General features: G+C 42.5%; 1 protein-coding gene across 1 annotated transcript in view; it reads right to left on the bottom strand.

Annotated features, from left to right (window-relative positions):
• The window catches only part of SNX30 (sorting nexin family member 30), a 49,767-nt gene that overhangs the window by 11,756 nt on the left and 11,618 nt on the right, over positions 1 to 26,393 (bottom strand). Inside the window, exons 2-6 of the mRNA XM_065656565.1 lie at positions 17,785 to 17,973; positions 11,217 to 11,327; positions 7,293 to 7,451; positions 4,718 to 4,913; positions 3,863 to 4,062 (exon numbers count right to left, since the gene is read on the bottom strand). Coding sequence (XP_065512637.1) covers positions 3,863 to 4,062; positions 4,718 to 4,913; positions 7,293 to 7,451; positions 11,217 to 11,327; positions 17,785 to 17,973 — 855 coding nt within the window. The remainder of the gene's footprint in view (positions 1 to 3,862; positions 4,063 to 4,717; positions 4,914 to 7,292; positions 7,452 to 11,216; positions 11,328 to 17,784; positions 17,974 to 26,393) is intronic.

Raw genomic sequence — 26,393 nt, 5'->3', positions numbered from 1 at the left:
TGCTAAATAAGCTGACTGTATGGTGATGGTTTTACTTCTCACAGGTCAGTGGATGAGCCCAATTTAAGTTTCATATCAATCATCTAGATTAAGTAAATGCATACTAAAAGTAATGAATCATCTAGAAGTATAAGGTTGTATTATTTTTAATATACTCTCTGCTTCATGTTATTAAGTTGGATTTGCTAAAATCTCAAGCTGTAAAGTTCTGCTCGTATTTACCAAAGGCAACTATGAACTACACGGAATGCTTGCAAGATATGGCCTGTTTTGCACTTCGCTGAGAAGAAAAGGATTTATTCAGACAAAACAACACCTGCAAGGCTACAGACTGTAAACAATATCTACAGCTAAACAAAACAAAGGCACATAAGAAATCAGTGAAAAAGATCAGTGAGAAGCAAGAAGACCCCAAACTGAAATATTGCTGTTGGACTGAATCATGGCATGAATGGTCTGTAGAGATATAAAAGTCCGTGGTTTTCCATGCTCTGGTTGGACCTCTGCACAGGTACCCAGCTTGAGCCAGCCCTCCTGCTATTCTACTCCATTAAAGTTTTTTTTCTGAAAATTTTGTTTCCTGAAAGTCTGCTCTGCATACAGTTATCAGGCCTCAACTGGAAGTTTGCCTCTGGAGTTCTAAAACAGACTCCAGAGCGAACGGTTATCAGGGAGGGAAGATACCTGAAAGTTTGCTCCGCAAACAGGTATCAGGCTCCTGGAGAGAAGGTCAGCAGCGTTCGGCTTGGCATGTTTCCCCCATGCAGTAAATAACAGAGTGAACCTGCCACTGAACTCTTTTTAAGTCACACTTCTCTTTGAGAAATCTAAATATTGTTCTGCAGTAAGCGAACCCTAAATCACTCCTTCGTGACAGTACCACACATTTGCTGCCAATGGCCTCACTGCACCAGGATTCAAGACATCTCTTACATGGCCTATGTTTTAGAAAAGGCCTCTTCTAGCACACATTTTAACTCAATCCCACAATACCTGCCTCTCCCCAGTTCTGAAAATCTTTCAAACAAACCCGGAGATAAGACTTCCCTGGAGTCAGACAAAACCTCCCTGCCCAGGGAGGTTTAGGCTGGACATAAGGAAAAGGTTCTTCACCCAGAGGGTGCTGGACACTGGAACAGGCTCCCCAGGGAGGTGTCACGGCCCCAAGCCGGACAGTGTTCAAGAAGAGACTGGACAACGTCCTCAGACACACGGTGTGAACTGTGGGGTTGTCCTGTGCAGGGACAGGAGTTGGACTCAATGGTCCTTGTGGGTCCCTTCCAACTCGGGACATTCTATGATTCCACGATAATATTTGTTTCAAGCAGAACTAGCGGGTTTTGCACCAATATGTGGAGTTCCCTCAGGCTGCTCCCCACTCCAGGTACAGCAACTGTCCTAGAGATGCAAAGGTGAATGTCCATCTCTAAAACAGTAAGGATAAGCTGACAGTTCTTACACTGAGGGACATTCACACAGCTAGAACTGCCCTACAAATCACATTCCCATACCTGTCTGTACCTGGGGCACAGTGTGCAACACAGCAAGCTATCAAGGTTGCACTGAACTCCTAGTATCTAAAGACTTACCTTCCATTAAGTATCCTGTCCAAAATCTGTGCTCTGAAAGACCAACACAGACTTTAATTTCAAAAGCAGGCCTCACAACAGCGGGTGAACAGGACTGCACTGCTAGTGAAGAGGACAGCCCTTTCAACAGAAACCTTCTGCACTCCAAGAACAGCCTCCTTTACAGTTACTCAGTTTTGTGGAGTCTGGGAAGACAGTTCTGTAGACACTTTCCACAGAAATAGCAACAGACTGATATGTTCTAGCATAAGAAAACTGCACTTGGTATGATGCAAGAGATTTCAGTTTTTGGTGTTTGGGAGGGCAGGAAAATAGTGACAGTCTGCCTTGGCTAGAAATAGTTTTTATCCTTGATTTTCAGACAGAGTAAAGCTAATGAGATGCCCAAGCTGGACACTAAGTTGCACAATCCTCAACTGCTATCAACTTCTATTTTGCAAGTGTGGTTTCCAGATCCAAGCAGTTCCAAAGTACCAATTACCAGAGTTACAAAGCCTGTTACCAGAGAACAACTGACAGGAAGAGTGAATTCTTTAGGGCACTAGAAAGCCAAGTCAACAGCCTAGAAATTAAGCTAAAAAGCAAGGATTTCTTTAGCTGAAGAGGTACTTCAGGCAGTTAAACACCACTTACCGCAGGGAGAGCCGCGTCAAAGACTTGCATCTAAAATACCTGTTGGCTTGGAGACTGCACTTAGTGTCTTCGCCATCATCTGTCAAGAGCCCTTTTAGGATGGGGCTGCCAACAGGTATTGTAGCTGCAAGTCTTTAACGCCCCCCTCCCTGCAGTGAGTGGTGTTTAACTGCCTGAAGTACCTCTTCAGCTAAAGAAATCCTTGCTTTTTAGCTTAAAAAAAAAAAATTCCCCTGCTACATTTGTGAAAGGCACCTCTCACAGCTCAGCCTACCACTTCAGATGCCATCTCCAGTATGACATGACATCTGTAGCATCAAAATCCAGATGTTCTGGGCTAAATGCTTTAACCACTAGTCTCATGCTCTGTTTCTTTGCAAGTACACACGCACCCCTGCCCTTCCTACAGAATAAGGATAAGCCTGAACATCCTGGGTCAGGGCTTACAGCTGCAGATCAAGGTGTTCCAGCAATGCTTAGGTATTTAATAGTACTGTAAAGAAAATGCACCTCATTTATGCTGGGGTCACTACAATGACAGCAAAGAGCATACTTAGGGAATTAGTGCAAAGCCTTCTGCAGAAACACTTCAACCAGGCAAGATATGAGCCATACAACTAGCCACCTGAAGCTGGGAAAATAAATCTGCAAGTGTTGCAGTTCTCAGTTTGAGAAGTATAGGATGACCATGATTAAGATGGAGAAGGACTACCATATTCAGACCATAGGTTTATAACATGCTATTACATCTCTAAAGGAGTGCATACCATAGCCTTGTAACAGTTATTCCAAAATTTCTCAGAAGGAATTTGTCTCTTAGTACCCTGTAGAGGGACTGCTGAAATATTCTCTACCATGGGCCGGTGGTGAAAAGCTCTAACAGCTGAATAGAGTCCTTGGTTTCAGTTTTCATTGCAGATAACTCAGCAGTTCTTCATGCCGTGCAGTGGGATTGACTACCAATGCTCCTTAACTTCAAGAGGATAAAAACTGCATTGAAGTAGCTTTTATTATTTCTGCACAAGCAGTAAGATATCAAGTTCTTAGAGAGATTAAGAGTTGCAAACAACATTTTTAAGCAGCTACTTGGTATGCAGAACTTAACTTTACAACAGATGTGTCCTGCCTAGAGCGTGAGGATGAGAGATGAAGCAGTGTCTGTCATTTGGACACATAGTTCTAGAAGGAGCCACCCAACCCTGCCACATACAAGTGACAGAAGCTGTTAATGCCACCTTTTCTGCATGGCCAGACACTGACCCAGCAGTGAAGAGCTGACCCACAACTGACTTTCTAACAATTCAAAGAGAAGATTCCAGGCAGCCGCAGGATGCTCCTATAGACTACCACCTGCCACTCTGACAAAGGAGCAATTCTTCAACACTTTGTTTGCACCCCCAGCATTTCTGACCTCAGACTGACTGAATAGCAGAGCAGATAGATAATGCTACCCATACAGTACCCTGCTACTAAAAATACCTAGTTTTGTTTTGATTATGAAAACATCCTCCTCTTTAATGTATCATTTACCTACTCACTTTTCCCACCACCAGCCCTTCTAACTGTCAGAAAGAATGAACTCGCTGATATATCATTCCATGCAAACAAGGACAGTGTCTTCTGCCACAAGGGCTCTCTACCTTCATCGACTCCGAGTACAATATATATTCCCTAAGGACAGGCAGGAAATCTTCTGTCATGTCTTCACTGAGTTCTTCAAGAGCTGTGCAGCAGTTCCCAATACAAGCAGACACTCCTTCCAGTGGCTCCGATAGCTCAACCTCCAGCCCTCCCCAGGTTGAATAAACAGGTCCATATTCTCGTAGTTCCACCAAGTATTCTGTAAGAGGCAGATAGAAAAGTAGATTAGCAGAGTAAAAGTGAGGCACGAGGATCTGCAAACACTCACACCGAACAGTAGAAACTACGCACCAAGCTTGGCAAACATTAACTCCCTCAGGAGTCGAGTCTTGTGTTGCATTAGCATCTTAATAGACAGAGCTGTATGGCTGCACAGGTGACAGGTCGAAGTAGACTCCAGTTTAACTGACTGTTCCTACAAGCTTCCAGTACAAAGACACTTGCATCTGTGCAGTATCCAAAATATTTTTTTTAAACATATGTAAACCTTGGCTCTGTTAAGACAGGCCTGCAAAGGTTATCTTCATCTAAGAACTCCATCTGTACTCCTCCAGATGGAATCCACAAGTCTTTTACCCTCCCAAAAGTCTTTCCAAAAATAACTCCAGTAAGATAAAGTAGGTTGGTATAACAACAAGAGTGACTTAAAAAAAAAATATTGGGAAGTTGAGCTAAAATACTGTGTTAGGCTTTGGGCCTCTTTTGTATCTGCAAGAGGTATTAGATTTTGCTCTGTGTGTGGCTCATTACAGGCCAGAATTATTGACACAAGTTGTCTTGGTCATGCCATCAACCAGAACAAGATACAGAGCACTCAGGGACAAGTACTATCATAGGGCACCTTGTGTCCTTACCCAACTGTTCCTTGATAATCCGTTGTGCTATTCTGTCAATGGTACCAAGCTTTAGAGAGAATGTGTCCAGATACTCCCCAATGGCTGCAAACTCCAGTGGTCGACTTCTTAATTTGTAGCCTCCTGTGACGTATTTGACAGACTCTCCCACCTTTGACAGCAATGCCATTCCTTGCTTTTTGTAGGCATTAAGATCCTAGGAAGTTAAAAAAAAAAAAAAAATAGTCTAGAGATAGTTCACTTGAATGTTGGAAGATTAATGCTGGGAAGGATATTTGCCATTTAAAAATCAAACCTCGTGAAGGTGAGAGACTACATGCAATGTGTAGCCTTGGGCAAAGCCTCACTTTGTACAAGTTGTACATCTGAGCACAGTTTTAAGACTACCTCTAGATGGAGATAAGCTATCCAGGAGAATGGTACGAAGTACATTATCAATGAGTAAGCAGTCCACCTTTGCATATGACCAGACTTTCACAACTTCCTATATTGTCATCAAGGAACTACTGATATTAAACAGGTCTGTTTCCACCAACACTGTTCATGCCATTTATCCACACATTCCTTTAAATTGCAGCCCACAATACCAGTATTATGCAAATGCACCAGCTGGCTCTGATGACTTAATACAGAGCTACGTAATGCATGCCTATTTGGTCAGCAGTCTCCTCATACCAGTGGTGTGGTCAGGTAGGAGGCAGGGGCAGACTGTACACTGCAAAATCCCAGCATGGGGAGACCAGCACAGCTTTTCTGCAAGACTGACTGCAGCTTAGGCTGGGTCAGACGTAGCCAAGTTGCCTGCACCGAAAGCTTAAACCTCCTTGCCAATGCTTTACACGTTTGCATGAATCAACATTCAGACAACTTACATTAACAAGGTTGTCTGCCTACGATCTTCAGAGGATTTCACCTTAACAGCACATCAGAAAGAAAGAACTAGTTTTAGTTAGCCAGAACGCCATCCATTTTGCATTTTACTCCTTCCAGCAGGTGTCACTATTCAACATCTCAAACCACGTTTAAGAGCTATAACTAGGCTATCCTATGCAGCCTGAGGAAGAAATGTTTTCAAACCAAGTAGACCTGTAGAGGTCAAGAATCAAGACATGGTATTGCAGACTAGATTAAAAGCTTAAGTGCTCTTTAAAATAAATGCAACAGCCATCTTCAAACCACGTACTACGGTATTTTTTCCAAGTACTTATAAGCCAAATATAAGTCTGATTAAGAGAACCTGACATCTTAGCAGCTACTATAATTTTGAATTATGTTTGCATTTAAATGCAGCAATTCCTTGATCCTTGCCTGCTGCTTGTCCTAAACACCACCTGCAAGCAGGCATCAGAAAAAGACCCATTAACTCAAAATTATTCACTCACTTTTCTCAAGCATTCTGGTGTGTTACTCGTCCAAACAGGGAACTTAAGGTTGGTTTATCTTTCTCAGCCAGGAGGTGGTCTCATGACTTTCTGCAGTGACTTAATTCTGAAGTCCTGGGACATGGAACTGACACCTCACTGCTGCAATACAGCAAGTTCCAACACCGGGGACAGCCAGAATAACACGTGTCCTTTTCCATCTGCCTCCCTGGATGCTCTGTATTCTCACAGCAAGCCCTGCCCAGGGCTGAGGACAGAGCCCTCACCAGTCATTTTACAGGGGTAGAAGATGACGACTAAGCAGCTAAGGAAGTTGCATCATGCTTTGACAGCTGGAAAGCAGAACAAAGCTATCTGACATTTAACTACCAAGGTGCTAAACAAATTCTGCATTTCTGTCTTGTTTCAGCAGTTAAGTTCACCATGGAGGGGAAATAAAAGGAAACTCGAGATTGAGTCTCATGTTACCAACAAGTGCACTATTAGCCTGAAGTGAGCTCAGATTAAGTGTCACATTTGAGTGAGCTAGCATGATGTGACATTGGGAAGATGCACTTTTACAGTTTTCCTCCCTTATCAGGTCAAACCCAAGCATGACTGAGGGTCCTCCTAGTCTTATTTAAAATGCAGTTCAAATGACAGCTAAAGAAAATTGCACCATTGCTGGCAGAGTCACAGAGAAGAGGAGCGTAAGTCGTCGACTGAGAACAAACAAGAATGAGCTCTTCGTGCTTAGTTTTGAGGGAAACAAGGGCAAGCAGTTTAGAAGGCACACACAAGTCAAGAAATCTGCAAACTTTTGTGCAGGAGAGGTCTCTCCTCCTCCCCCACTTCCCTTTCCTGCAAAAGAGGATTTTACAAATTCTACAGTTTTCTAAATTCTGAAGCTCTCTTGCATCAGACAAGTACATTCCAGAAACAAGGATACAAAACAAGCACATCTGGAGAACTGAATTTGTAAACCTGCAGACCAGTTCCCCCCTCAAGCAAATGGAACCCCCAGCATTGCAACACACAGAGGTCTGTCGCACACAACATTCAGGGTCTCCAGCAACTCCGTGGTATTTTAGGGGAAGTTCTAACCTGCATGTGTAGTTTTATTACTGCCTTTATACTTTCATTTCAAAAGAGACTGCAAAGATGCCCGTTCTGTTGTCCCTGTCAATGACTGTGTTTTGAAGTTACTGGCTTACCTTGGCTGTGAGAAAAACGTTGAAGTGCTCATTAAAAGAAAGCACTGGGTGATCAGTTATTCTCTTCAAGAATTTGTCTAATGCCTTCCTCCTCGTCTCCACGAACTCTTCAGAAAAGCGATCGACAACACCCTTTACCACAAATTTCTCAGGAAGAGGCTGTCAGAAACAACCAAAACACACAACATTCAAAAGATTAAAAAAAAAAAAAAAAAAACACAACACACCTTACTTCTGCTATTTGAACACACAGAAAGCAATCAAACTCCAGTCCTAACATAACTGAAATATTATGTTTTCTAACGGGAACTATACATCAGATAGGATGCAAGCCTTGATCTGAATCGCCCTTTAGCTGGTCTAGCCTAATGCTAGCAATTCTACTGAGTGGCTTCAGCTGAGAGCCACACCAGTGAAGCCCAGACAGTACTCACACAAAGTACTTCAAGCATCACTGAGGGTGCTTCCTTCTAATGCTATCCAGGTTCAAGCTCCAGCATCTAAACAAGATGCCAGCAGAGCTGCATGCTACTCATGGAGCAACACGCACACATGCAACCCGTGATGTTGAAGCAAGGCTGCTCAGCCCAAGGAAACTCAGAAAATTTAACAATTCTACTTATTCTTTCGCCCCCATTCCAAACAAATTAGAGCTCCTGGATAGCGCTGTTCTGTGCAGAGCTGATAGCCTTAGTGATAGCACCACACTGAGCAAAGACAGACAAGCAGGCTGGACGCAGCACATGGTTTAGCAGTCCAGGCCAGAGCCTTCCTCAAGCACTTGCACACTTGGTCATCTATCACAGCTGACATTCCTGAGCATCTGTGTAAGTGCAAGAGGTCTGCCAACATATCTGCTCTTCCATCTTACTGCTGTCTTGACTCCACCAGTTCATCTCTGCAGTTCAGCTTAAGATGTACGCCCAGCTCAGCTTCCGGACTTGATAGTTCTGCAGTCACTCCTGTTACACTTAGATTCCAGACTTCACAGTATCACTTCAGATGGAAGAAAACTCTAAGATTCAGCATAGTTAATCTCAGCTCTGCCACTAGATCTGCTTTTGTTCTCTCTGGACAGCATAGACACTATGGTTTTAAAACTGTGCTTTGCATTTTATTATTGTGAAACACTCTGCCCAGACAGATAATTTGCTTACTCCCAGGCTAGCAGTGACAGCTACCTTCACCCAGTTCAGGAGTCAGAAGTCTCCTCTGCAAAGAGACTTTGTCACCTGAAATCTGTGTCAAAAGTTATTCAAAGAAAAAAAAAAAAAGTGTGCATATGCCTTTCCCACCATACCCCAGCCGATGTGGGATGAACAGGAAGACTGTGCCTCCTGAAAAAAAAACAACACACCAAAAACCACACACAAAACCAAAAAACCAGCCAGCATGACTTAGCTGCAACACAGCTACATTTTGACCAATATATTTGGTTCTTACAATTTAAGACTTATGCTAAGCATTCAGAGCAGTTGTTCTAGTCAAACCAGTGTAAGGTACAGTCTAATTAGACTTAAGAAGAATAATGCTTAGCGCATTAGTCTTCGGGGAGGAAGAAACTCTATTCCTTTCCTTTGTAAACTTCAGCTGGGACTCTATAATTCAGGAAATCATTACCTCAGCACCATATGCAGGAGAAAAAAAGACAAGCTGCAAGACTAGCTGAAAGAACCCTAGTTCAACCAAACTCATGCACACTGGCACTGAATAATCACAAGAGTTTGAGCATTTGAGACCCACAGAAGGGTACACCTCTGTAACAGAGACTTTTGCCATTTAACCTGGTTTTATCTATGGCAGTAGTTAGTGCTTTACATTTCAGGTCTTCAGAGGTCCATTCCGAGTAATCAGTACACACAGCTAGCAACTGATACCCTGTTTTAACTGTGTGTCACTTGCCTACCTTCTAGTTTTCCAGGTTAACAGTCTGCTTTCCCCTGCTGTGACGTGTGAGCAGAGTTCAGTGAAGGAAGAAATGGCTTCAAGTATCCAAACATCACCATTCAAAGACAAGATCTTTGGCCATGTTAGGCTTACCTTTCTAGTCTAGAGAGAGATCTGAGAGCATTTTTAGTGTTGTTTGAAAGAACAGATTAGAGTAAATCTCAGATCATTTTAAAAAAGTAAAAAAAAAAAAAAAATTTAAAAAAAAAAAATTGGTAACCAAAGAGATGAAAAGGATCCTATATTTGGTTTAGTTTAGGCTCCTAAGTGTAGGCTATCATGACTTGCTGCACTGAGAAGACACACCATTTGTTTTAGGCAGAGTCACTAATCCAAAATTACGAAGACAACCGCTTAACAGTATTTTGTTAGGCAGAAGGCCTCCAGGGATTGCAGTATCTCCAGTTACAGACACTCTTAGATTGGCTTGAAACATCCTTTCAGAATATACTTAAGGCACTGTGCACCTGAAACTGCCTTTAGCTTCTATTCCCCATCTACTTCTAGTCAATAAATACATAAAGCATTCAGCAACCTCCCTGCCATACCACTGCATGGAGGAGATTAATAGACAATTCCATAACTGCAATCACACTGCACTTGTGCACAGGCAGATCAAAGAGGGCAGCACATCCTTATGCTTCCAGATTTTCTAGAAGAGAGGCACTTAAAGAGATTGCCTCGTTCTACAGCTGGTTTCATGTCCAGTATTAAGAGCCACTTGTGCCAAATTTGCTGTTCTGTGTGCATTGAATTCCAGGTCACAGCAAAGTAGCTTGATTCCCTGGCTGTGACTCATCTGCTGCTACTAGACTATTATTTATTGCCTTGCAGCCTTCAGGCAGGACTGTCAGCCTGGTAGTATATTCAAGAATCTATAGAAGCTTAACCTCCATAGGTCCAGCTGTTCAGAAAACAGGCAGAGAGAAAAGAGAGTCTGGGCAGCTAACACATTAATCTCACGTCTCCATCTTACCCCAGCAATCTTAGTCCCTCTCTTCTCCCTACCCCTCAGTAAACATATTTTTTGCCAGTTAGTGGTGTCACATGATTTTGTGAAGTATGTCTTATCTTTGAGAAACTGAATTATTATTCCACTTAGAGGCAATTCCAAGAGGAATAAAGGACTTAAAGAGCTCTCTACCCTGGAACAGCCTGAGTATCTCTTATGTAGCCTAGTCCTTGCTGAGGGAGGGAGAGCAGAGAAACTTCTCCCCTGATCCCAGATGGGAAAGCTGAGGTATGCTAGCAGCGTTGCTATTTCCCAGCAACTCACTTCCTACAAGCCTTTTTAAATTTCTTTGTTCAAAAGAGCTTTTGGTGGTAATCTTGCATGCTTCTTATCTTTTCACATCTTCTGCAGCATGAAAAACACACTGCTGAAGATTAGTATCAACCTCCTCATTGTGGTCAGACTGTCAGCTTCAGCAACAGAAGGGGTGCAGTAGTTTAGCTAATCTCATCAGCTAAACCTCTGCTTACTGAAGGCGTGTGATAGCTACCAAGCCAGAGGTAAAGATTTCTAAGTCTCTGCTATTAAATGTTAACACATACAGTTTTAAAATACTCCCTTTAAAACTAGCTCAAAAGGCAATCTTGAAAACTGACTGAGACTAGGATTTGAAGTACCTGTGCGGCATTTCATAAGCCTCAGATACTCACAAATCTACATGTAGTAATTGAGCAAACAGATCAAGTGTATTCCATTTATGCCACAACAAATGCAGTCACCACTCATATGTCCTGCGGCAGGCTGCCAAAGCTCAGTTCTCCAGTGTGCCACCTAAAAGTCTAAGCTTCATAATCAGTTAGGAATGGCAAGCTCTTCCCACTCCACTAGAAGAGAATCAAGTACTGTAAATCTAAATACTAGAAGAGAATAGAGTACTGTATTTAAATCTGAAGAGACATATCACCAAAATATCACCCTAAGGGTGACAGACTGTCCTTAATAGCAGACTCTTGCTTACTACCTACGGGAATGAGATGCGTTGGCTGAGACTCTTCCAGCTTGTTCCTCAACCAGTCAAAGTCTTGGTACCGTCGTCGGACAGAATACTCAGGCAAATCAAACTCTGCTCGCGTGGTCTGGAAAAGAAGAACAGTATATCCTTAGTGTGCACCAAAACCTCTCACCTTGGAGCTTCACAGCAAATGCAGTGCAGCCATCACTGGCAAGAGTGATGCCGGACAAGCCTTGCAGAGGGATTCCATCCACAAAATCACATTTACAGCCAGCAATAAAGAAGGATCCTCTGGGCTTTGAAGCAGTGGGAAAGCCAGCAATAGGAAAAATGATTACTTGGAGCTGATGTGTTCTTAAGACCTATTTGTACTTCATTACATATTCTGGTCAGATAACATTTAAGTGAGGAGCCTGTGGAGAAGATAGTACTGTGCAGCATGTTAATCTCTCGGCAGTTACAAGTTTGAGGGAAAGACTGTATGAAATCTTCATTCTAAGGACAAGACTATTTCAAGCCTCAAGAATTAAAAGCAAAGATATTTCATTACTTGTTTATCCTATGACGTGCATTAACGGTGGGTGAAAAATGTTTCACTACTGCCCCATATTCTAGAAATCACAGGCTTATTACAATCCTTCAAAGCTAAAAGATTATAACATAAGCCATTGCTAGGTTTGCCAAAGGACTGTTTTTGTTGATTTCTGAGAAGAAACGAGAGCATGTTTACATTAAGTTCGTGTATGCCAGATCAGAGATATCAGTACATTAAGTTACATCTTTCAAGTTTTCATTCTTTACAGCAAGGAATTAAACTTGCCATTACAAGTTTGAGGCAGAAGGTAAGTACGCTGTAAAGCTTCTGGCAAATGTTTTATCCAGTCCTTTAACAGTCCATAGCCTGGAAAACTAAGTGCATGGGGCTGCTTGCACAGCACGTATTGCAACTGCCTAAAAGCACTAATGAATCTGTGTACCAACTAGGAGTCTCTGTTGACTAGCCTGCCATTGTAATAGCCCTAACTGGAAGGTAGATGGTCCTTATTGTTCTGTCCCACTGAGAAGCACAGCTCACAGAGAAGCCTAGAGAGCTATATTTAGTTACCTGCAGCATCGAGACCATCTTGCAATGAAGGTGATGCTGCAGCACCAGCACACTACATGTCTACAGCTAGACACCATAACCACTGTGTTCCAGGGAACACACCAGCTGTCCTAGCTTCGAAGTGGCACTGAGTCCAGCTCTAGGTTGCTTCGCTACACCTATCCACTACAACCGCCTGCTAAATTCCAGCAGAGGTTCTGTATTTACTTCCAGATTGACAGAAACTGCCATATATTTGGAGAGAGCCAAGTAGCAGCCTTTAAATTAAATCCACTTCTTCACTTGCTCTCCGGATGGCAGTTACTGCACGTTACTCCCACCAGTGCCCACTGAGGATATTGTACAAGCTCTACATCAGAAATATCTCTATAGGGGGAAGCCAGCAGCCTTAACGCACTATCAACAGAACAGTAGCTCTAGTATACTCTAAACAGAATGCTAATGTGATGTTACCTATGAAATGGTTTGGTTTCTAGAAAAGGAAGGCATAGAGAGACAGAAAAGAAATCAAGCTCATCGCCTTCCACCTTTGACCTGCTAGCTATGGTAAGAGATATAGACATTCATCCATGGACTAACATAAAAGCTCATCAATAGAGCAGTTGTGTTTGTGGACCTAGATATCCACTGCAGATTTGTGCTTTACTCAGCATTACCTCAGAGTAACACCAGCTCATTTAACATGTTAGAGTGCCACACTATAAACGAAACTTCTGAGACTCCACATGAACCATTTTCACTTGTTTTGAGTAAGAGACTGAACAGCATTATGCTAGAACAAGGTAATTTGTGCACATGTTAGACAGCCCTCATCAGCCAGTGGTGCTGACTGCTTTGTTCTCTTAATAGGGCAGCTGTACCTCAGCCTTACAGGAGATGACCCGAAACTGTAAAAAAAAAAAAAAAAAAGTAATGATTTAGCAGTAGGGAGAGCTTTTGTGAATGGGCTGTCACTGCACAAAGGCCTCTTAAAAGAGATGAGACACTGAGTGAATAAGAGTAATCGAGATGTATACACAGTGAGAGTAATCAGGACAGATACACACTACAGTGGCTTATCTGCTAGCATGAGGAAGAAGGTAAAGTCTGCCATCTTTTGGGGCTCAGAACCTTATTAACCAGTATGTTGCTAACTAGGCCCTATTTAGTCTAGAAGTAGGAAGGCAAGATAAGTCACAGTGCACAAACTTTACATTAGTTATCGTTCATCTCCAGCAAACTTTTCCTGCTGCCTTTACACCACAAGCAGATTTGCAAAGTTTTCTGTCTATCAGGTTTTGTTCCTCAGAAGGAAGCAGATGAAAATAAATCGTAGTCATCAGCATTTCAGTGTTTCCTGTATAGGCTGTCAAATCCAGACAGCCAATAAGCTTTTCAAAGACTGTTTGGACAGAACATAAGGGCCCTTCAAGGTTTTAATGACACCTCACTAATGCCGAAAGAATTTGGATCTCAGATCAAGTTGTTCATTAGCTTCACACAGGTTATTTTTTCCAGACTGCACACAAGAGGGAAGAGGATCTTGCCACCATGCAGGGATAGCACATGAAATTTCTATGACACAGTTGAATTCTTCCTGCTTGTTTGGTAAGATCCATAAATCTCACCTTGCAAGGACACACCTCTCTCCCAAAGGAAGCTGAGAAACATGTGGCAGATCAGAAACTCCCCAAAATAATGGGCAAGACATTTTCAAGGATTTATTGAAGACTCCAGCACCATTCCACTAAGCCAGCACTGCAGTACTCCGGGATAAGTTTTACTTACTGGAAAGCAGGAAGGGTTACAGACACTTTTACCTCTGTTGTTGGAATAGTTTTGACTTGAGGTAATATTAAGGGAATCACCAATTCTTGATCTTGTGTAAGATTTTTGTCTTTTTCAAAAGCTGTTAGCAGCAAAACCTAAAGCTAGCCTGTGATGACTACATTAAAGTATTTTTGCACCCTAGTTCTAGTCTCTTACTTGCTACACCTGCTTGTAGATTCCACATCATGTTACTATTTAAGCAAAATCTTCAACTAGGAAAAGGGGAGAATGGCAGAGGGGAAAGGAAGCAAGGTGGCTGTTCTTAGTAGGTCACAGTTTAGTCTGCCTCAAATAGTTCAGTGTGTTTGAAGAGGGGATCACAGCACTTACACCTGCTCCTCCCTAGGGATCAAGCCATTTCATGTGCTCAAGTAATCTACCCAGTGCATGCACTGGAAGAACGAGGAGATGGACAGGAAAAAGCAAAACAAGATCTCCACTTTAGTATTGACTAGTTTGAAAGCCTTTCCCTCCAAGTCTGCAGAGTAACTGCATGACCCTGAGGAATGGCACACAGCTGCTCACACCTCCATGGGAAAAGACACAGGAGGCGGCCTTGCCATCCTGGAAGGTACAACAAAAGCGAAGTTAAAAGTACACTTACCTACATTTACCTCAGGAGAGACAACTACATAACATAAAGGTAAACTTTACTTTCCCCCCGCTTCCTTCTCAGAAAGATCTGCTTCATAAAATCCCCCTAGTGTGCACATTCATCTATCTGAAGAGAACAAAGGTATATCATCAAGAACACCAGAAGACACCTCAGTCATCACAGCCAAGACCAATTAAGTTCCAGCACAAGTTTCACCCGCCTTATTGGCTTCATTTGCCTTCCTGTATAAGAAAACAGCTGCTAACGAGAAGAAAACAGGATACGAAAGAGTGAAGAGAGCCAGGTCTGAATCACTGTCCCCATTATTTTGGGGATTCCTATTACATTCTTTAAATACATTTATCCAGAAGACAGGCTGGTGAATACCACCTGGCTTTTATCAGGAGGCTGTGAAAATGGGGGCACAAGCAGGACCAAGTAAACTCAGCTTTGTTCTCAGCTTCCCTGCAAGCTATTGTTTTGGACTGAGTGTTTCGGACCCTTTCCCAGCCACCATCACCTGCTGACAAAAGTGTTGGAAGATGAGAAGTCTGGGGCACGCTGCAAGACTTCTCTTTTTTTTTTTTTTCCTGTTACAATGAAGGACCTTTCTAAATAAAGAAAAAAAACACACAAAAGCAAGCCTGTGGTCAGGTTACCTTACAGTGATGTCCAGTCACAGCCACAAGAGCACATCACAGCACCAACAGTCACATTCCACTCTTACAGCTGGTGACACTGCTTTTCACAGCAAGGAAGTCTTCAACGTAACTCATTCTAGGACCTATGTTTACCCAAACCTTTGAGGTTCCAGTAGCATCCTTCAGTGGAGAAACAAAATCAGCAGCTACCCCTGCCTCCTCAGCCAGATCCAGCACAGAGACCCTTTCAGCCCTTTATAGGTCTCAAACCCCACTCATGCAAGGCTGCAAGGGAGGTAGTGGGAAAGCGTGGCCTTACCCTGATGACAGGAGCAAGGTCTCCTATGAAACTTTGACCTGCAACCTGGAGGTGCAAGCATCAACACTGATCCTCACTGTCCAGGGATTATTCCTGTTCAGGTTTTTTGCCATGTTTAATTACTGCCTTCAGCTACAAGAGCTGATTGGGCAATTAGCATGGCATCAAAGAGGTCTTGTTTGCACGGCAAGAATTAATTAGACCATTAATGCTGCTAGTCTTCCAAACAGCCTTTTTTAAACAATGGCAGATAGTGCTAGAGGTGCTGACCCCTGAGGTTAGCCAGAATTTTACAGCAATAATAAACCCGAAGATCAGAGGCTTTTGTAGTGATTGATAGGAATAAATCATGCACTGTTACACAATAGTATTGTAATGCTACAATATAGCAGATTTGTGTGCTACAGTGAGATCCCAAATAAAACTAGTAACAGACACATAGGTAGATATGCAAAATCAGGAGTACAAGATGAGAGGGTTTTTTTAATTTAAGAGAGACACCACTGGGTAATACGTCTCATCTAAATACAGTAAACACCTAACCCACATTCCAGAGTTCTGCTTTAAGAGGGGAACCCTTGTACAAACACAGGTTTCCAAGCAGAAGAACGCGATGAGGGTGCCACTGCATAGAGGTATTTTATATTGACAGAATAACCAGGTCTTAATTCAAGGGAGAAACAACTTCAGTCAATTATAGGCATTAGTCTGTGGAAAGTTTAATCTTATTTCGTGCTTCCTATTCCTTCTGATAGTGTAACCACTGAAGGCTAAGTTGCTTCAAGTAGAAAAGTTTCCTACAATACATCTTAGGATTTTCTAGTAGTTAAGATACAGCATTTCTTGCAAGATTAAGACATTTCAGAGCAACAAAAAAAAATTACAGACCTACATTAAGTGTGCAGTAAGACATAGCTACTACTTTAGATAAACCATGTTTTATCCCATGCAGCCTGAAAGAAGAAAATTTGGAGTAGATATTTTGAAAACACACATCTGTGGCCTGTAAAGGCTTCCTTATCTCAAAGGAAAATATTCTCCCCAGTATGTAGTGCCATTTAAGTAGGCCAGAGGAATGTTAATCTTTTCAGACAAGTGATCAAGTATATTCCTAGCGAAGTTAGTGAATACTTTTTGCCTTAGGTAACTGAAAGTGTCCAAAACAGATGTTAACATCATCGAAGAGCTAACACTAATGAGAATGAGCTAGTTAACAGAAATCAACATCCCAGTTGCAAGTGCAGTGGACTTTTCAGACCACTTTTTGATCGCATTAATGATCGAACCACAACATATACTGAAAAAAATCTCTAGTAGATTTATTTCGGTAGGCAGTACCATTCTTAGGCTACTGAGTTCTAGCAGCAGCTATACAGCCTTCTGTACCAGGAACTGCAGGGAAGCCAGCTTAGAGCTGAGGATCAAGATTAGGTGAGTGGCTGACAGATAAAGTGTGGTAAACACTTACAACAACAAGCTTAAAGTATTTCAGAGAAGAACAGACACAAAATGTGAGATGATTAACAGTGAATCAAGAACAAGGCATGTTTCGCTTCAGGGAAGGTAACTCAAACCAAATGAGTGTCAGATTACTTCATATGAACAAACTTTCAAGTTACTGAAAGAAACTGGCCTTGCAAGTTTACAAACAGCTCTAAGAGCCAGAGACAAAAATCTAAGCTGACATGTTAAAAGTTTTGCATAGTTCCATATACTGAAATAGTAACAGTTCTGCTATTCTGTTTCCCCAAAAATAAGACCTACTCCAAAAATAAGCCCCAGCATGATTTTTCAGGATTTTAGAGGATTCTCGAAATATAAGCCCTACTCCAAAAATAAGCCTTAGTTAGAGTTCATTTAAAAAAATTCAATTAAGTAGTGTCTAGGCAGCTATACATGTAAAATATAAGCATCTTTTGGAGCAAAAATTAATATAAGACCCCGTTTTATTTTTGGGGAAACAGGGTAAGTCACACATTCAACACAAGGTACTCAAAGACACTAAATTCTTGTCCTTAAGATCAGGAAACACCATGCAAGGCATAAACATCCAGAACATTCCCCTGATAAAAACTCCCCAAAGAAAAAAGTACTAGGAAAGACGCGTTGTACCTTTGTTGTAACCCTGTATGTGATGTATGTCTCCATTGTGCATACATGTTTTTTGGGATCATCGACAGTAACAAAGAGGTCTCTAGTTTCTCCATCCAAGTCATCATCCAGCTGTAGTCTGTTGAGGAGGGATGAGGAGGAGGCTGGGCTAGAAGTGTCCACAGGTGTGCCATTGGGTAGGCTGAGATCCTGTATTGGAGAGGAAAAAACAGCAAGTTTTTCTTAAGTGCACAGATTCACTATAAAGCACGGTATTCTCAAAGATGCCACTGACAAACTTCACCAATGTACTACAAGGGCTATTTATTTCAGCAGCTCCAAGGATGACCCTTTTCCAGGACATCTGGGCAATGCCTAATGCTTTGCGCATTAGGTCTTTCTACTGTTCCACATGTTGAAGAGAAAACACATTAGCACCATACCTCCCCTTAGCAGGGAGCAAACTGGTTTCTGTTCATGAGGAAGTAGAAGTATCGCTGAACCAACAGTTCCTGGTGAGACTGAATCAACTTGGACTCTGAAAACAAAACAGCTAGGCAAATCAAGAGACCTACTTGTAAGACATGCTTCAGGCAAAGTGGTAACACTTTGGTTGACTGGAATGCAGTCAGACTTCACCTCTGGAGACTCCCGTGGTAGAGGAAGGAGGGCAAACCTGTACCAGAGGCTTCCCATCCAGTCCATTCACTTCTAAACATGTTGGCAGCAGTCTGGATTGCCATCACTGCGCAGTCACGGATCATACACCCCAGCACCACAGTGTCTATGCACAGCTCCCTGTTGCAGTCCTAAGGCCAAAGAAAACATCGTGCTCTGCTTGCAGAGTTCCTTCCCCCTATCCTCCCAACTCCAGAGTATCATCCAGCATGTAGGGAAGACAGAGGCTAAAAGAATCAGCAAGTGGCTATTTTTGGAAGAGATGTACAAGGGTTTAGGAAGTCTGTAATTCCTTGAAACTGACTCAGGAGTCAGGAGAGTGGAAAAAAAAAAACCACAACACACAAAAAACCACACCAAACCACCACCACTCACCTTTATAGCCAATTTGGTACATTCCTACACACTTCAAATCTCACACTTTGACATAGACCAACTATACAGCTAGTGATTACTCCAATTTGCATAAATATCACAACAACTTCACATGTACTCTCTGCTCTGGTTTTGTAGCAGAGGGAGCTGACAGCATGTGACAAGTTGTATAATATGTAGGAACATCTGACAAGAGTATTAGAAAGTCCCAAAAACCCATGGCTCTCCTTTTCAGAGAAAAGAGGAGGTTTTCTGTTTGTTTGTTTTAACTAGTGGCATAAGAATAGATTTATCCAGAGTGTTTCCCTTGTAAGGACAAAGGTTCTTTTGGTTGCTAGACAGAAAAACATCGCTATAGCTAAGCGGCACATCAACTGTGTTTCAGTTTTAGAATTACTACTCAGTCCCAGCTTCACATAGTTTTTAAACGGCTAAATGAAACATGTAATCTCAGCAAAGCAATCTTGTTTGGGTGAGATCCTGTTTGTGCATCAGTATTCCTTATACAACTGTGGTTTATGTTCCAGCTGGAACAGTGTAACTCCTGTCTTCAAAAGAAGTCGTCCTTTGTTCAGGGGTTCAGAATTACAGGTGAGAGCTCCAAGTTAAAGCTACTTATGAAGGTGTGCCTGTGACAAAAGCTAAGAATAAGGCTAAGTTCCTACCAGTCTTTGTCAAACCCATCATGGGAGTACTGGGATTCTATAGACAGCCCTCTGGCTGTCACAGTCCTGTGGAACTGAGGTAGAATTGCTCTTCATCTTGAGGACTGCCTTGTTTAGGGTAAAGCATTATTCTCTCTTCTTCACATTTTGGGAAAGTGGTAATCTAAACTACTGCACCTAACATCTCTGTAGGAAGACATTCTCCCAGCTAATGCTCAGAAGTGGCTGCCAACAGATGAGAGATTTCAGATTTAAGTGAGCAAGAACTGGAAGGCAGACACTCAAGTGCTCTCTTAAGAGGGCAAAAGAGCAGGATGAGCGTGGCACCGCTTGCCAGCTCAAAAGCAAGGCAGACAGCTCTAACTATATAAGCATCTGGCTCAGACTCAACATAGCAGAAGCACACACAACAGGAAGAAGCGATGCTACAATAACTCAGCAGATAAGGTGTTCTGTTGGAGTTACACAAACAGAATATGCAGAAGACAGGATAAGATTAGCAACAGGAGATGGTTTCATAAAATCTGCAGTTCAGCTAGGCACAAGAATTTGGCTGAGCAAAGAGCAAAGCAAACCCTGGGACACTGCAGTATCTGTAGGCAAATCTGCTCCTGCTTCCAAAAGGAAAAGACAGCTCTTCCTTGCCCATGTGCAATAAGCATTAATATAAGACAGGTTGTGCCAGAACTGCAGACAGTCAAATTCTAAGCTTCTGGTATGGAAACAACTTGTGGAAACAGCTTAAGCCTGATTGCACAGGAGATCTCAAAAGCCTGTAACAAAACCCTTTCAAAAGACAGCTTAAAGAATGTAATAGAATCTACTTAAAATAGGAAAACTCTGCATCAAGGTGTCAGAACAACTGGAGAAAGGACCAAAGATGGAGCTTGCAGTCACTTGTATGAAGTTAGCGGCTTTCCTCACCAATTTCATTGCGAGATTACAGTATCATACTAGCATCTCTTGCACTTTTTAAGTAGGACACAGGTTTGCAAAGGCTGGAATCCTCTCCAATCTACCTTAGTGTGCTCTTGCAGTCATGGGTCCTGTAGAATGTCTCAGGTCTTAAAATAAACACTCTGATAGTTCTACCTGATCTCAGCCTTCGATGAAACACCTTAGATCTAGACCAAGTAAAGCTTCTAGACCAACTCTGGTTAGGGGCAGGAAGGGCTGCTAGCTGTGGTGGGGGGAAAGGACAGAGGATATGTACATTGGAAGTGCTGCTACTGCCTTAACTGTGATGGCAGAACTGTCCCCTGGCAATCACGGCTGGCATCATGCCCTGCTACTTGGCTAGTTTTCAGCAGTTGAAGGCCAAGTTAGAAGCCAACCAATTGTCCTTCTTACTGGGCGAAGCCTCTGAGCTAACTGCACAGAGAACAATGCTCATGACTGCTGAAACTTTGTTTAACAGTAGGCAGGATCAGTTTGATGAAGTCTTACGCTATCGCTAGAAAGAGGTAGACTTTGAAGCGTTACAGCAGATGGCCTAGAAATCCAAGTGTCTCAGGCTATGATCCTTTCAGCAGAGCACCTCCTCATCACATTAATTGGCACTGGCTTTCTTCCATGGGACTTGGGGGATTTTTTGCCATCAGTGAAGCAAAGCTGCATCTGTTCTGGTCTGCTTTTACCACAGGGAGAAGGGTACATCCTGCAGAGCCTAGCAAAAAAGCAGATCTGCAGCCATCTGCATTTCTGTCTGTCAGTGTAGTTATCGTACCTGCAAGCATTTGAAATTCTAGGTAGTATTCACTGTTCTATAGAACAAAGAGCTGGACATCAGTGCCACGGAGTCATGCATCAGCTTCACCTTTACTCCACCAAGAAGCTGCTCATCCACTGCCATAAGTAGCTATCTCCATTATCAGAAATCAGTATAGTCCAAGTCCCAGCAGGTACCTACTGCTCACAAAGCTCTTTACAGAAAAAAAGGCTTTTGTCACATCACCTGTACAGTCAGCCTGACATGAATCTGAACAGTTCCACAGCAAGGAGGAGGGGAGACTGCTTCTGGCAGCCAGGGAGATGGCATGGAAGACAGGTTCTGTTGAGACATTCTTCAAGTCTTGGTGAGTATGCATGAATATTTCCTCAAGTTTCAAAGCTTTTTCTAAAGCAAAGATCCTTAGCCACTGTCCCTCACCTCCTCAGGCCAGTCTCATAGCTTTGTCACCTGCTGAAGCTGGGTAAGCTAAGGTCTAGCAAGGCCAGGATCAAAGCCTATAGCAGAAATAGTATCACATTCAGACCTTCAGGTTCACGATCTACTGTTTAAGTATTAGGCTTTTGTGCACAGCTGTACAATCACCTACAGGCATACTCCTCACACATTCCTATGGAGTTTGTAGGATTCCTCAAGATACCCAAATTTATGAGTGTCTGACATCAGATGACTCTAGCAGCACACATTTGGTTTCCTTCAGTGCAGGCCAAATAGGAACTAACTGTCTGTGTTGAAAATGCATGAGCCCTGCCAACTATGCAGGCTGCTATCTGGTAAGGAGGCAGCTTCACATTCTTTTGTTGTATTATGCAGTCCAAACACCTTGACTAGTTCGCCTGCTCAGAAACAGATACTAAATCAAGAAGTTTACTTCATCCAAGTTCTATAAAATTCAACTGAATTTTATAAATTTGAAGCCTGCATGTGAAATGCAAAATGAGCTGGGAAGTTTCCAGCTGATCTCATCTTCTCCCTCCTTCATTCTCTCAGGAGATTTTCCAGGACTCTGGATTTACAGAGAAGCTTGGATCCACATAAAGTAAAACCTCAGGAGCTTGGTATTCAGTCTGTTGGACGGCAGCCTCCCCCAAAGCAGAAGCGTACACCAGAGAAAGCATCCAGGATTCAATCCCTGAAGGCTAAAAAGAGGTCTAGAATGCTGTAGGTATTGTCTTATTGTCAAGTGAAGATCATGCAGTCTCCTATTGAAGTTAAAAGAAGCTAGTCAATACAGCTGCTGCTACAAACCATTGTTAGTTTTTACCTGTCCTGCCTTAGCAAGGGAACAGAGTAACCAGATAGCTTTGCTATCTAAGCAGCAGTCCATGAAGAGAGTGGAAGAGATTGTTCAGCTAGGTCTTCCAAGCACAGATAAACTCACCTCTGAAAAGGATTAGCCTGAAACCACTTGATGCTGCAAGTGCATGGCTCTCATTCAACAAGTATTAGACAGCAGTGAGAGCCAGGCCTGTACTACTCCTAGAGCCTCAGTGCTTCACTTCTTTCTCCTTGTGTTTCGTGGCATTCCATTGCTTTTTGCCGTCCATTTCCCAGAGACACACAACAACTGATACAGTCACATCAAGGGGACAGTGATTACACACAACAGTTGCATCTGATTTCTGAAACAGTCTTACCTTCCTACCTTCAATACATGACAATAAGCCACAGTAGAATTGCTGCTGGTGACTAGAAAACTAAAACAGTTTAGATTTAAGTATTCCCAAGAACACTCTAAAAGCTCACATTAACTTGTCTTCCACAGACCTGTTCATACCATTGTATGTCTCATACCAGCAAGTTTTGAAAGCAGGTAGTTTTCTTGACAGAGTCCTCTGCTACTGGCCTGTACAGGTCAGCTCTGCATAAAGAAAAAGAATCTTTCCATACTCCAGCCTATCTAGAACAGTTCATCTGTCACTGACAGCATAGTATCATATCTTATCAGAAGATCTCACTAAGCATCTGTACAGTGAAACCTCAGTCCACACAAGACTATTATCCAATACCAGCTGTACACAAACACCTAAATTTCTCTTCAGACGGAGAGCAAGGGAAGAAAAGGCATTTGCTTCACTTTTATAGATGTTCAGTTTTATTCTCTAGCAGGTATCAGTAAGGTGACCTTGTTTACTACAAGTCACCTTCGTTTTCCTATACATATCTGAAGTAGATGAGATACTGCATGTCCCCTCCTCTTGCACTTGTCTTTGGGCAGCTACTTGAAGGCAAGAATAACTCAAATGGGGATCCAGGCTGCAGAGAAGGAAGAACACTCAGGACACAGTAGAGGAGGGAAGATAAAAGGCAGTCTGGCTCTACAAGGTTAAAAAAAAAAATTAAAACCCCACAGTTTACATCTCCAAAACCCCTATTTATTCCCAGGATGAAATACCACATTTCTGTGTTAATCCACAAACAAGACAGTGCCAAGCTGCAGCTTGACATAACTGTGAGAATCAACTGCTAAGGCTGGATCTACCCTCCTGGGAAAGGGCAAGTGGTTACATGCATATCCTTGTACATTGGTCCTGACATCCCTCTCCAGTTAATGGCAAGAAGAGTACAGTATGTGTGAGTGTACTCACAAGGAACAAGATTACACCCTCAGAAGGTCAGTGTTTTCCACTATATTAATCATCTAGAATCAGACTGCAAGGTTAAGGCTATTTTAAGAGCAATACAGCTTAAGCTCAAATCAGAAGGAATTCTTCTTGCTCTTACCTGCGAATGTATCAGCAGAGGAGGGACAGTGCTGGGTGTTGAGAAGACAAGCCCAGGTTTCTACTTCCTAGCCCTGGAGGGTATTATGCAGCAAGTCTGTGGGCTCTGCAGTGCTAGGTGGAAAGTCTCAAACTCTAATGGGCCATGCATATCTGGTCCAAGCCTCACCTCTACAGTTCCAGCAGCACAACTGGTATTCTGCCCATCTAACCAAAAATACCCCATTAGATTAAAAAAAGGATCCATTTCCTCTCAGGATAGTTGTCATAGTACAGCATGTTGCCAAGCCATGGGTCTGATGACTTTGTTCTGGAGCTCATCACCCAAACTAGTGTTTCTGCTAAGTCAGAATTGCCTGGAGACAGACTCCTCAGTACCCCTGAAAAAATAATAATTTCAAATGCAACTACTGATCGCAACAGCATGCGGTTTGGTACCACTCAAGACCTGGAAGCACTCTTGCTTATAAAGGTATCATACTTGGGATAGCGTTTCTTTGCACTTTGGCTGGGCAGAGAAACACTGGAACAAGCTTCAGAGACACTACATGATTGACAGAAGCACTTTCCAAACCTCTCCATGCAGGTCATGGGATTACCACCTCTTTCCTGAGCCTAACAGCCAAGCTTTACAGGATGGATTATTTTACTTAGTGGTTTGTTTTCCCGTAAGTCATCGCAGTTAAGCTAACCAGAGCATGAATGTGGGCACAGAAGCGTTTCCTGCAAGGAGCATCTCCAGGAAGAGCAATAAGCCATCTCCTATCTCTGTTGCTGAAGTCTTCAGGGACTCAGCTATAAAACAGCTCAGTTTCAGCCTTCCTACGCATGGGGGCAGGAGGGGGGTGTCCCAAAAAGGTATCAAGTACCACATCAGACCATCTGTTGATATAGTCTGGTTATATGTCTGTCTTCACACAGAGTCCTTAAGAGGGTGGCCTCTTCTCCTAGTCTGGAAGGGGAACTGCAAAATACCACTAAAGCTAAATGTGGCTCAGGTTACACTCTTAAAATGAGGATCATGAGTGGCATCTCACACATATTTTAAGGCAGTTAAGGCAAGTCCTTCAACATCAGTAATAAATCATGTTATTGTGCTACTTTATACACAAAAGCTCAAAAGGCTTCGGGGGGCAGGCATCTGGCAGATTAAATGTGTTGTTATTTGGAGCAGATATTAATTAGGTAAAACGTAAAGAAGTAAGACATACTTCTGTCTTATTAACTCTCACTAACTTGACATGTACTTCCCCATATCCTTGGAACAGGAGGGAAAGTGTGAGCCGTCACTGGATGCTTGCCACATCCCACAGCTCCATTACTGTGGCAAGGTATTTTAAATCAAAAGAGGTATTTTAACACATCCACAGGATGAACTGTTCAGGAAGAAACAGAGCCACATCCAAGGTTAGCTCTTACATCTGTTTACAGAGCACTAGAGCCCTCACAGAAAGCTTTATCTTCCTAAACAAAAAGCCAGTCTGGCAACTGTCCAGCAAGATTAGTGCAGTGATGTTTAAGCTGTAGAAAGCAGTAGAAAAGTGCTTGTGACCCAAAGGAATGCAAGAGAGTTCAACATTTCAGCAGACTTGGATTTGCATCTTTTAGCAGAGCTAAAGGCTCTTTCTTCCTTCTACAATTCTCAGTAGGAAGCAGTGGGCACCAACTCCACTCTATCTTCAGAGCTCAAAGACCTCCACGAGTGGCAGAAGCTAGATGTCTTCAGAAACATTTCGGAAAATGCAGACCTTTTGAGTCAAGTCTCCAGTTACTCTCCTCTAGTTCTGTTAAGTTCCACGTCCATCTGCAAGGATTTTATTTCAAGAAAAGAGTTTGTTACAAGATTCGAATTATCAGAAGAGTCCTGCAGAGCTGTGTGCACAGGAACATCACAATCCATTTTAATATGCTAAATAGCACCTTGTTAATGAACAAGCCTAACACACCCAGCATTTCGTTTAAAGCTTTGTTTTCAGATCCTGAGTTCTGACTTTCTAAATAGCAAAGTAGCAGTCAGGAATCAGACCATGAACAGGAAAACTTGAATCCAGCATATTATTAGGAGCCATTCCCAATCCAAGAAGCCAGATTTATATCTGATTACAGATGGAACAGTTTGTTAAGCTTGTCCAAACTAAACTGCTTTCTCCTAGAGACATACGGCTTTGTGTTAAAGCTCTGCAGACATACCGTGCAGCAGTTTTGTCCTGTTCACACTCTAGAAGTAGGTTTAGCTACATAAACAGTTACCTAGGCATCCAGTGTCAGAGTGCCAATTTAGCTGAGATGTTTTTGAGAGTGAACAGTAATATTTTTTTTTAAATGTAAGCAGATTCAAATGATCAGAGAGAATAAACAGAAGAAAAGAGATCATAGAAGGCTGGAAAGCACTGTAGTATCCTGGTGAATACCTCAATTAAACAAGCAAGAATACACTTCCATGTTGCATTATGATGTGGG

Source organism: Caloenas nicobarica, chromosome Z (assembly GCF_036013445.1).
Source record: "Caloenas nicobarica isolate bCalNic1 chromosome Z, bCalNic1.hap1, whole genome shotgun sequence".
In the NCBI taxonomy this organism is placed as follows: domain Eukaryota; kingdom Metazoa; phylum Chordata; class Aves; order Columbiformes; family Columbidae; genus Caloenas; species Caloenas nicobarica.
This window is presented reverse-complemented; position numbering and strand designations above follow the sequence as displayed.